The sequence below is a fragment of the Galeopterus variegatus genome, unplaced genomic scaffold (genome assembly GCF_000696425.1).
Source record: "Galeopterus variegatus unplaced genomic scaffold, G_variegatus-3.0.2 Scaffold617, whole genome shotgun sequence".
Classification (NCBI taxonomy): Eukaryota; Metazoa; Chordata; class Mammalia; order Dermoptera; family Cynocephalidae; genus Galeopterus; species Galeopterus variegatus.
This window is the reverse complement of record NW_007726728.1, coordinates 138030-150637: the sequence shown is the minus strand read 5'-3', so window position 1 is coordinate 150637 and position 12608 is coordinate 138030. Positions and strand designations below refer to the sequence as shown.

The following is a 12608-nucleotide window of genomic DNA, read 5'->3' as shown; positions in this document are numbered from 1 at the left end:
GATAGCAAATATTTATTCAGCGCTCACTGTTCTCAGCTCTTTGATGGATGATATCGTCTAACCCCACGACAACCCTCCTCTGTATATATTTAAGATGAGTGAACAGAGGCGTCTGTGTGTCACTCAGCTGGCAAATGCAGCAACCAGGAGTGAAGCCAACCCAGCTCTTACTCTGGTGGCCTCAGACCAGGCACCTCACCTCTGTTGGCCTTGGCTTCTTCCTCCTTCTGAGAGTGCCATGAGGTGAAGGCTGCACAGCTCCAGGCTTGTGTCTAATGCAGATCCATGGTGGCTCAAGTTCTAAATGATGTTAGGAAGTAGATACTGGAAAAATGGAGGGAAATGTATTCACAAAGCAGAGTTGGTCAGATCACAGAGGGCTGGCCTTGTGTGATAAACTGAAGGGTGTACACTTTATTCTGAAAGCCATGATAGGCATTGGGAAGTTTGGGAACAAATAGTGAAATGCTCAGTGTTGTGTTTGAGAAAAATCACTCTGATGTCAGGAGGACGCTTGGAAACAGCCAAGCCAGTTAGAAGGGCATGGTCATAATGCAAGGAGGAGATATAATACCCCAGACTAAGAAGGGACAGTGACAGGTGTTGAGGAGAAAGAAGTAATGTGTGTGCTGACTAGTTGGATGTGGGGGCATGCATCCAGGAGGACGCCCAGATTCCTGGAGTTAGTGGGGGTGAATGGTGCAGTCAGATCCACTGAAGCAGGGCGTGCAGTAAGAGGAGGGTTCTTGCTTTATTTGCGTCCCTTCCAAAATCACATGTGCAATCACATTGCAATCAGATATGCAAGCCCAGGACACAGTGGGCAGCTTGGCACTGGAGTTTAAGAGATGCCTACTGTTTCTGACACTCTGGAATCTCTAGCACAGAGTGGCTAGTACACTGAAAATTTGAAAAACAGTTGCATGAGTAAATGTCATGTCTGAATAGGACAGAGGGCAGAAGGGACTACAGGGATATTGGAAATAATTCTAATTTTTCATCCCAGTACTGACAAGGTTAACTCAAGCCTTATTAATATGGATCTGTAACCATGGCATATCTCAGGCCAGTGAATTTTAGAGAATTTGTTGCTGATATTTACACTCACTAGGAAGTATAGTCCACCTTTTGTTCTTTAAATTCTTGTGAAAAAAATTAAGCAAATATCAAAACTATTCTCACAACAGAGAACTATAGCCTGTCTAGAGTCTTAGGTTCATGCTCATGTTCTGAAATGTTGACCTCCAACCGAGCGTGCCAATAGCATGTCTATTTTAGGTAGCAACTTAGAAGCCTGCTTAGCTTAAAATGTCAAAATAAGTAGACAGCTTGGCACAATAGAAAATGGCAATAACTGGCAGTGAGGAGACCTTACTTTGAATCCCAGATCTGCCTCTGAAAAACTGGGTGAACTTAACCTTTCTGGGTCTCCCTTTTGTCATCTATAAAATAATGATGGGGAGAGAGTAATTAGATGATCTTCCAACCCTGACATTCTATGATTCTCTCAGTGTTGCCTTTAATTGAAACTGGTGATAAGATAACATTTCCATAAACTGATCTGCCAACCTGATTTAGTCCACCAACATGAAGACATGTAAATAAGATGATAGGCAGAAATTAATATTGCAGATGACTTGGGTGAACACTTTCCCTCCTTTAAATGGCAGATGGAACCATGGAAAGAGACAGGGCTTGGTTTTAGCATGCATCTGAATTACCAGCAAATTGGGTTTTTTACTCGAAGATTTCTGAATGCCCATGATTACAGTGTTATGTCCAAAAACTTAAATTTCAACCATATTGAAAAAGAATATGGAAAATCACCCACTCCTGACTACATTTGTGATTTCACTTGGACCATTTAATATTTAAAACTTGTGTTGACCATTTAATATTTAAAACTTCATTATATGCCTGGACATCTCAGCCCTGGATATAATAAGCCTGTAAGGGGAAAAAATAATTGAGATTTATTGAGTACCTATTAAGTACTAGCATTTTGTGCTAGGCCCTTGACCTGTGTCCCATATACCTCATTCGATACCTCCCTGTAGCAGATGCTGTCAGCACACCATGTCTTCTCTGCGCTCAACTCAACCCGCTGAAGGTTGTTTGCTAAGGGCTCTGTCTGGCTGTAGGAGCACACTTGCCACATGATGACAATCCGGATAGACACAAGAGTTACTGCTGCAGAAGCAGCCCTCAGTCAATATCAGATGGAAATTTGTTGGATAAATACTCCAGCCTCCTCACCCTCCAATCAGGACAACTCTCAGAGTATTTTACACCTGCACATGGAATTCCCCAGAGGGACTGAGCTCCAGTTGCCCACAGTGGATGTGGGCTTGATAACACATCCTTTGTTGGCTGCCTGCTTTTTCTGTCTTAATACCATGCTATTTACTGAGACCATCTTCCAAATAAAATACTTACGTTCAAATCCTTGTCTCAGGGTCTGCTTCTGGGGAATCCAAACTAAAACACCACCCAAGATCCCTATGCAGTAAGGCAGCATTATTACCAATTCAATTATTGCCACATTAACTCAATGTGGTTAAATAATAATTAAGTCTTGGTGCTACGATTTGTCTGGCTGTCACTGACTTTCCTTTATACCAGTGGTTCTCAACCAAAAGAGGTTTTGTCCCCTTGGGAACATTTTGGAATGTCTGAACACATTTTTAGTTACCACAACTAAGAGGATTGCTACTGACAATTAGTACGTAAAGACCAGAGATGCTGCTAAACATCTTACAGTGCACAGGTCAGCCTCCTACAACAAAGACTAACCCAACCTAAAAAATACGTCATGCCAAAATTGAGAAATCCTGCTCTGCACCCAGAAAGACTGGTTGTTAGATGGTGGTCTCGTGTGTGACTTGTTATTATATTTCACTTCCAGGGCCAAGCTGTGGCTCAGTTGTGTTCCACCATCCCCAATGTGACTGTCTTTGGAACAGCTTCTACTTTCAAGCATGAAGCAATCAAAGATTCCGTGACCCACCTCTTTGACAGAAATGCAGACTACGTGCAAGAAGTAAAAAGGTGAGTACTTGCTCTGAAGAGCACCATGTTGGCCCTTGCTCTTCTCTCAAAGAAGAGTAGCATTCATTTAAAGGAGGGCTCATGAAAATAATAGTTATAATAGCAAACATATATTAGGGGCTTAGTATTACTAGCTCTGTGCCAAATACATCAACTATATTAGCTCATTTAATCATCCTAAAAATCTTATTATTATCCCCAAGGAACAAAGAAGTTAAGTAACTTGCAAAGCTAATGTATTAAAGTTATACTAACTACTATTATACTGTCTTAATACATAGAAGTTTATTTCTCATTCATTCACATAACAGCCCAAGGTGGATGTTTGGTGGATAATCTTCTGTGAGGAGATTTAGGGACCCAGGCTCTTCTCATCTTATGGTTCCACTATTGTCTTTGATCTTACAGTCTTTTGCTTCTAAGTGGCAGGTGGGGAAAGAGCACTTGAGGGCCATGAATGGAAGGGTTTTATGGGCCAGCCCCAGAAGGAACATACATCCCACTCACATTCTATTTCTAGTGCTCAGGTTTTTGGCCACACCTTACTGAAAGCAAACTGGGAAATGTTGTCTAGCTGTGTACCCATGCAGGTCTGGCACAAGTGGTAAGTGATGGAGCCTGGATTCAGACCAGGCTTTCCAACTTTGGAGCCCCAGCTCCTGCTGTACAGACAGCACCTCTATGAAGAGTGGAGCATGAGCAGAAGGAACCCTTAGGAAGAAAGGGGCTGGGGGAGGGTGCCCTAGAAAGGGAACATGTTTACTCATATTGAGGAATGGAAGTGCCTCAGAAGCTGAGAGAACTGCAAGGAAGCTTAATGGGGTGCAAGTGCAAGGTTGACTGGTTATCTGATCTAATTACAAATATTGGCAAAGGGGCACCTGCGGGGAAAGGAAAGAAGGGACATGATATGAGGCTAGCAAAGGAGACAGGTGTCAGATGTACAAAAAGATGTTGCACCAGGTTAGAAAATGTGGACTCCAACCTTGGAGTGACCAAGAGCCACCAAAGGACTAAAGTGGTGACATGATCCGATCTGGGTGTTGAACAATCACCAGTGGTGTGTAGAGAATGAATGGGAGTGGGGAGGCTGGAGGCTGGGAGATCCGTTGCTGGCTGTTGCAGTCACCTGGGGAATGTTGTTTTATAACCTGATCCATATTCCACCTGTGGCCCTGGGGCTATGATCATGGCCTTGTGAGTATCAGCACAGGGATCAGATGGAAAACCCAGCTGCCACCAGGGTTGCCAATGATTTGTGTGTCTCACAGCTCCCGAGTAGATTCAGAGCTGGCCCAGAGCCACTGCTGCAGTATTTTCCTGTTCCAGCACTGAATTGTAAGGTACAAAGGGATTAAATTGCCCAGCCAGCATCGTAATAAAGAAGCAATTTTCTCCAGATCACAGCTTAAGGTGGAAAAGTAGAAGACTAGAGGATGGGAGAGCTGGTTGTTTGAGGTGATAGACTGAGAGCACATTTGGTGAAAATTGGGAAGTTTCTTGGAAAGAAGAGTCTCCTGATGGTCTGAATATTGAGATTTGTTTTTAAATGTTAAATGTAGAGATTTGTGTGTAATTTAAAGTTGTCCCCATATTTCTAGCAGGATATAAAAGGAGAGCTTTAAAGCTAAATATTAGAAGTTCACACTCTGTTTCTCTGATGTCTAGAGCCTGCAGGCTGATTTTGAAGACTTCCATTTGCCTAGTTTCATACTTCTCAGATAGTTCTTCCCACTTTTAACTTGAATCTCTCAAGCTGTGGTCTGGAAAATGAACTATCATGGTTCCTTTTGTAATCTTTTACTTATTTTATTTTTTAATTGACACAATAATTGTATGGATTTATAGGTACAGAGTAATATTTTGATACATGTGATGCATCGAATCAGGGCTAATTTGCATATCATCACTGCAAACATTTATCATCTCTTTATGATGAGAACGTTTGAACTCCTCTCTTTTAGCCATTTGAAAATACATAATAAATTATTGTTAATTACAGACACCTAGCACTACTATCAAACACTGTAACTTATTCTTCCTATCTAGAGAATAATCTTTTCTTTCACCCCCTTAAAGGATTTTTTTCAAGCATTCTTTCATTTATTCCCACTGCTTAACAAATATGTACTGAGTGTCTGTGATGGTCCAGGGATTGTACTAGGGCCAGATATCCAGCAATAACCACCTTGAGAGTCAACTGTCCTCACAGAGCTTAGAGTCTAGTTGGGGGAGAGGGGACAAAAAGTAAAACTATAAAGAGAATTAATTGATTTACACTTTTGTGTGTGCTCTGGTGGAGAAATGCAAGATACTAGTGAGTATATACACATGGGAAAATCGGAAATGTCATCAAAGAGGGAGATTTTGGCTGAGAGTTGAAGGATGAGAAGTTGGCCAGAGGAAGATCATTTCCGACTAGGGACTCAGGGGTGCAGAGTATGGGCCAAGGAAGGTGAGGAGCTTAGGGGGTGGAATAGTCATCTCTCTGACGTCAGCAGAGCAGATGGCAACAGCATCTGAGACCCACCTTACCTACACACACCTACGAATGTGACTTCCAACAGTTCATTATGTTTTTAAGTAGAGACCCTAGGATTAGGCTAAAAATGACTGGAAAGCTGCAAGCATGTTTAAGTCCTCTGCTCCAGTAACACTACCCTCAGGAAATAAGCCAGAAGAAGATAAAAGCTGCAGGTACAAAGCTGCCTGTTGTAGAGCCAAGCACCGCTTCATTGTTCATGCTCAGCATATGTTGACAGGGTGGATTATAGCATTGTGTGTAGCAGTGAAAATTCAGAACCAGCCTTCACTATCAACAGAAGGGAAGCAGTTCAGTAGATTATGCTTGAGTGTTACACGGCCCCTAAAAAAGTGATAATTATGAAGACTGTCACAAAAAGAAAAAATGCCCATGGTGGCGTATTGAGTGAAAAAAGCAGAATAGCAGATCCATCTACACTGTGATCACAGCTTTGTACAAATTCTCAGTGCATATGGGCATAAAATAACAGGAAAGGGAAAATATCCAACCGCTGACATGCAACAGGAGTGGAACGCAGAGGGTTTTCTCTTTACTTTTTTATCACAAATACTGTTACACTATTATGTATGTGATGAGGTAGGAAAAAAATAATAAAATGTCTTGAGGTACAAACTCTTTTATAAACCAGTCAATCGGTAAGCCTCTTTTGAACATGTTCTCAGCCTTGAGCCAGGCGTTGTAAAGGGAATGGAGAAGTCGTATTTATGATGCAAACCCCTAACCTTTACATCAGCTGCCTTCTCTCTGTTTGGGAGGAGAGAAATGACAAGTGAAAACAAGCAAAAGAGTTAGCAAGCTTGAATCTTGTGCACCTGACCACTTGGGCTTCAGAAATAAAGATCAGAGAGAGCAGCCCAAGAAGGATAGCCCCTAAGGTGGCCCTGGAAGGGTGAGAATGATTTCAGCAGGCAGACGGAAGTGTAGAGGGCCGCAGGCAAGGGGGCCTGCACAGGCAGGGCAGGCAATAGCAACAGTGCTTTGCTGGTCTCTTCCCGCTCTACTAAGCATTCCATTAGACCATTTCTGTGTACCTCCGACAGTCCTGCAAGGCAAAATGCTCTCGCTTTACAGATAAGGAACGTGAATCTTAGGACCAGATGTGGCCTCAGAAGTGTGTGATTCTATGAATTTTCTATCCTGCAGAACTCCTCTTGGTTTACAAGAGGACCAGAGAAAACTTTGGGGCAAAAAGGGTATGCTCAGTATGTTGATGGCGGTGATGATTTCACAGGTGTGAACCTATGTCACAACTCATCCCATTGTTCACTTTAAATAGGTGCAGTTTATTGTATGTCATATCTCAATAAAGCTGTAAAAAAATGTATTTCAAAAAATCAAACATTTTTAAACTTCATTTGGTGGGAAATGGGTGCACAATATTATTTCAGACCTTGTGTTCATTCATTCATTCATTCATTCATTCAGGTATTACTGATACCTACAAAAGGGCTACAGAGACACAACGGTGAGCAAGATAAGCATATCCCCTTGACCAGAAATGTCCAAACTAGGAAAGACAGGTCATTAAATGAGCAGCTACAAGACAGTGGGGTTAGCACTTGACAGGGAAGTACAGGGCGCTGGAGGAGCACAGGGGAGCAATGTCTAAATGGAAGCCGAAAGAACATGTAGAAGCTTGCTTTGGGGCCTTACACAGTTTATGAAGTAGAGGAGGGAACCAAGGCGCAGCATGGTTAAGTAAGTGTCACCCAGCTACACGTGGGACCCAACCCCAGATGGTTCGGGTTCAACAACCTGTGATCTTTCTTCTACCCACACTCACTCTCACAGAGCCAGCCCCTGAGCCAGGGAGGAAGCCAGGCTGCCCGTATGAAAGCATGTGGCAGCGTGAGATGCTGGGATGGCAGGAGAGGGCTAGGTCAGCACTACAGACATTTGGGGCAGGATCATCTGTTGTTGGAAGCTGTCCTGTGCATCCCTGGCTTAACTGGTGAGATGCTGGTATTCCCCTCTTCCCCTCCAAGTCATGACAATACAAAATATCTCCAGACATTGCCCACCCTAGGAGGGGTCAGGTATGAGCAAAGCTGCTCCTGGTTAAGAATCGCTGGGCTAGATTGATGAGGCTCTTAAAAGCCCTTCAATGGGGTTTAAACTGGATTATGTCAGAAATGTAGGGTTCTGTACAGATTTGAAGCAGTTAAGCACTGGTATAGAAGGTGAGTCTATGAAACACTGATCTGGCCGCAGTGTACAGGATAAGTGCCAAAATCAGGAGGAAGAATCAACCAGAAGGGGTGAGGAAGAGGCAGGGCCAACAGAGATTTGAAAGGAGAGTGAGACAAGGTGACGAAAGACTATGGAAAACACCACAGGACGAGACCAAGACTTCTTTTCCTTTTTGTTATTGTTAGACAATGGTCCTCGGAAGCTATCATGACTTTCTTTAGGCAAGATAAATAGAGCTTGAGAGTAAGACCTCCAGGGAACCTGAGCAACAGGCCTGAGAAAATGGGGGCTGGAGCTTGGGCAAGTGGAAACCCACTCCCTCCATGCATTTGCTGAGTGACTGCTATGAGCTGGCTCTGAAAGCTGAGGAAAGAGATGAGACACAGGCCGAGAGCAAAGGAGCACAGAGTCCATGCAGGAAAGAGTCAAACTCCCCCTGGAGGGGCATCTGCTACACATTCAAATGCTTTGATTCTGCAGACCCATGTCAAAGATGAGGCGGGGGGCGGGGAGGTGTAAGCTCAGAAAAGGCAGAGGTTGTACCTACCTTCTGCTCTTCTGCACCCTCAGTGCCTAGCACAGTGCCTGACACATAGTAGGTGCTTATTAAAATACTAGTGGAAATTAATAAGAGTCTAATTGCCTGGAGAAAATAGAGAGAAAGGGATCAGGAAAGGATTCCAGGAGGTGGTGTCGCTAAGTACACATGGGATCTATGAATAACATACATTTACTGAGAAGCCTACTGTGTGCCAGCACAGTCTCATCCAGTGGTGGTTAAAACTGAGGCACAGATGAGTTCTAAGAGAAAAGGCAATTCAGGAAAAAAAAAAAAAAAAAAACTGAGTGGAAAGCCAAGGATCCAACCAGAAATCAAAGTCACTAAAATAAATCAAAATCACTAAATAAAAGGGATTAATTTCTTGGCAAGGTCGAAGAGTCTGTCTCCCAGAAATGACTCTATCGGAACCTGCCATTGCTGAAGAGGCATTCCTCACTGATCCATGTGGGTAGGAAGCAGAGTCAGAATTCACAATCAAGGGGCCAGGGCTTTGGAGACGAAGGATGGACAAACGTGAAGGTCTTGGATCAGCACCTCCAAAATATCTTGCTGCTGAATTTGGCCCTGAGAACGCCTGAGCTGGGGCTATTTGTGTTTGCTTTTTAAATCTGCAGAGATTTATGACAGCAGGAGAAAGCAGACATAGAAACCGCTGCATCTGGCCCTCTGCCTAGCCCTCTTTGCTCTTACGTGATTCTCATACATATGTGCAGGCAGGGCAGACACCCCCAGGATTTAGGGGGGTGGGTAGAATGACGAGGGCCCATGTGCCTCTGATGAGCCATCAGCTCTGCTTGTGATTTTCATGATGATTTCATTAAAGGGGCTGCTGAGGAGCTTTTCAATGTGGGCATGGCCAAGGGATGGCCAAGTCTCATGGGACCTGGATCATTTTAAATAGACCCAACTGAGCCCAGTTCAGTATGGTCCATTGATTGGGCTCATAATGATCAAATAGGGGTGGAGCACTTTTCAATTTTGAAACTCTTACCTGAAGGGACATTTCTCCCCTCAAAAGGAGCAATATCTGCTTGAACAGTTTGATAGAAACAGCAAAGTATCACCACCCTTGGGACCCTGAGAATGACATCTGCCTCTATGCAGCTTCTCCCCCTCAGAAACCCTCTCTCCTCTTTTCCCCAACCCACACCTCACCACTAACCTTCGAAAAGACACAATGACAGTATTTGTGGCTTCTTTGGCCCCTGTACATGTGCAAAGCCTGTGTTATGTGGTTCAGCGGCAGAAATGCTGAGAAAAAGGCAGGAGGAGGGGCAGGTGCTGGAATATGAAGGAGATCTGGAGCATCTGCTCCTAGTGTGAACCCCAAGGGAGCAGCCCCCAGCTTTGCTCTGCCCCTGCTGGGAGCTTACGTGGCCTAGAAGTGACCATGGTGGTCACACCAGGGCTGGCCCCAGCTCACCTCATAAAACCCTATTCTGTCTCTGGGGCCCACACCTGGTTTCCAGATGTGATGGATCAAACTAGGGTCCTCCCATTCTCAGCAGTAGTAGGCCCTGGGGTAAGTCGCCTGATCTCATTGGGCCTCAGTTTCCTCATCCACCAAATTGGGACAATGATGGCCCCAGAGTCACACAGGTTAGCATGCGGTGTGAATGGGATGACCACTTAGGAAGTTCTCAGCACTGTGTCCAGGACAGAGTAAGTGCTCATGCATGTGAGACATGCCCTCTTAGGAAGGTCAAGAACATAAAGCTGCAGCTCTACTAGCTTCTGGGCTGCTGGCTCCACCCACCCTGAAGCTTGCCTGGACTGATGACTGAGTTGCTGGAGTTTTGCATACTTTTTCTTTTCACACCCTATTCCTACCCAAAAGTTCCTCTTTCAGTTGGGCTATTTTTAAAATGGTGATAAAAGCCATGGACCCAGAGCTAACCATGAGCTGGACCCTGTACTCCAGGTGCATCAGTTCATCCAGGCTTCACAAAAAGCTTCACAGAATGCAGTCGTTATCACCATCATCCCTTCCACAGCTGAGGAAATTTAGGCACAGAGAGGCTAAGTAACTCGCCTGAGGTCACCCAGCAAGTGGCAGAACTGAATACTTAATACTGAGACTAAATTCATATTCCTGAACCCAATGCTATACTGCCCTTAAGCCATCCGTCACCCCTGCTTATTCACCTGCACATTAGCTGTTGGCTGTAGCAGCCAGTCTTTGGGTCCTTCTGGAGGGAGACAGTGGCCAGGACTCCTCATTACCATGGTTGGTGTCCCAAAGCCTTCTGACTGCCGCAGGTCAGGTGTTATAGTATTCTTCCCTGAGTCACCTGGCCGATTCCTGCTCATCCACCAACACTCAATGGAAGGGTCATCTTCCAAAGTCCTTGAGTTGCTCTACTGGAGCAGTGATCCCTCTGTGTTTGGGCTGTTCTTTTATAGAAGTCTCTCCTGCTACTCCAAGAGCTCCTGGATGGTAGGGGCAAACTTGAGCCTCCGTCTGTGTATTCCCAGCTCGGCATACACAGTGCCTAGCACTCAACAAATGGTTACCCAATGGCTGGAAATTTAGGGTTAATGTATGGAACTCTGACCTTGGGTCTCTCCTATAGTCTCGGGTGGAAAAAAAAAACAGTTTGCAAATAGAAACCTCTCAGCCTGCATGTTTGGAATAACATGGTTTAACTCTGGATATATGTGTATTTATTTTAAGACACAATTTAAGCCCGAATTCTTCAGAGACTAAATTAAATTGGCTACTTCCCAGAACTGCTTGCTAAAGTGATGCTTCCGTGATCACAGTGGCTCAAACGTTTATTACGTCTGAAATATAGAGCGGTGAAAAAGCGGTCAGCTTTGGAGTTAAACTAGACCTAGATTTGAAATCAAGCTGTCCTGGTTACATAAGCTTAGGCAAGGTTGCTGCATCTGTAAACCTCAATTTCTTCATCAGAAAAGTGGAGTTAAATGCCTACCTCATAGGTTTGTTGTGAGGACTGACGTGAAACAGCTGGTATATAGTAGAGCTCTGAAATGTGAGTTTCCTTCCCAAGGAAACACATAGAGGGAGGGAATACCAATTGTAAAATGTTTTCTTCGTCCACATCACTCATTCTCTTATTCATTCATTTCATCATTCGTGCATTCAATTAAGCAATATTTATTGAGAACAAACGCTGTGTCCAGCAGGACGAGAAGGACTGTGGATATAGCAATAAGCAGCACAAACGTGCTCCCTGACTCATGGAGCCTGTGTGTCAGTGGAAGAGACAATCAACAAGTAAATAAATAAGTAAAATAACTACAGCCCAGGATAAATACTAAAACATATCTCTGGTGTAGATAGATGCTAAAGCATAAAGAGAACTAAAATAGAGATTAATCAAGGGTGGGGGCTGCTGCTTCAGGTGGCGTGGTCAGCTACAGCTCCTCTGGGGAGGTCACGTGTGAGTGACACCTGAAGGATGAGAAGGAGCCAGCCCTAAGGAGAGCTGGGGAAAGGCTGTCCAGGCAGAGATTACAGCACATGCAAAGGCTCTGAGGTAGGAAATTTCTAGAAATGGTTGGAAGGCCAAAATGCCTTGCACAGTCGGTGGGAAGTGAAGATGGGGAAGTGTGTAGTTTATAGGCACCCTTGCTGTGGGCATGCCCTACGTTTCTGCAGAACCTGAGGTCGGAGGATAAAGCAACAGGCTGAGATGGGGCAGCTAATGCAAGGAGGTGTGATTGGCAGTTTGTGGGAGAGAATGTGAACCTGCAAGTAGAACATAGACATGGGGAGAATCAGAGAAGAAGTGAAGAATCAGAGCTGGCAGACTCACCAGGGTTCCTCAGTAGGTGTGCATGGCTAAATGCTGGCAAAGCTGTTCCTGTCCACAGGCAGGCATCGTCAGGGCAAGGGGAGTGGTCATGGAGAAATGGTGTTCACAACGAGGACTTAATAGCCCAGGAGGGCTGGCCGATAGAAGCGGAGCAGGATCCCACTCCCACAGAAGTGAGCAAACTTGGCAGAAAACAGACCCAGCCAGAGGTGAGGGAGACAGAGGCACAGTTACCCAGCCCACAATGCAAGGTGGCCACCTCACCACCAGGTGTGAGGCACCTGCCTAGAGCCCACCAACAGAATCCATGCAGTCCAACTCCTGCTTGCTTCTCCAGCCCTAACTCAAAGCACGTGTCCCTTTTTTTCTCTACTCCAGCCACACTGGCTGCTTTCCAGTCTTCCTCCCACCACAGGGCCTTTGTACATGCTGTTCCCTCTATCTGGAACACTGTTCCTTCCACTCTTTACCTAGTTAACTG

The 12608-nt window shown here is 44.7% G+C and overlaps 1 protein-coding gene across 1 annotated transcript in view; it reads left to right on the top strand.

Moving 5' to 3' along the window:
• VAT1L (vesicle amine transport 1-like) overlaps nt 1-12608 on the top strand; it is a 156199-nt gene that overhangs the window by 64667 nt on the left and 78924 nt on the right. Inside the window, exon 4 of the mRNA XM_008570587.1 lies at nt 2906-3048. Within this exon, the coding sequence (XP_008568809.1) occupies nt 2906-3048 (143 nt within the window). The remainder of the gene's footprint in view (nt 1-2905; nt 3049-12608) is intronic.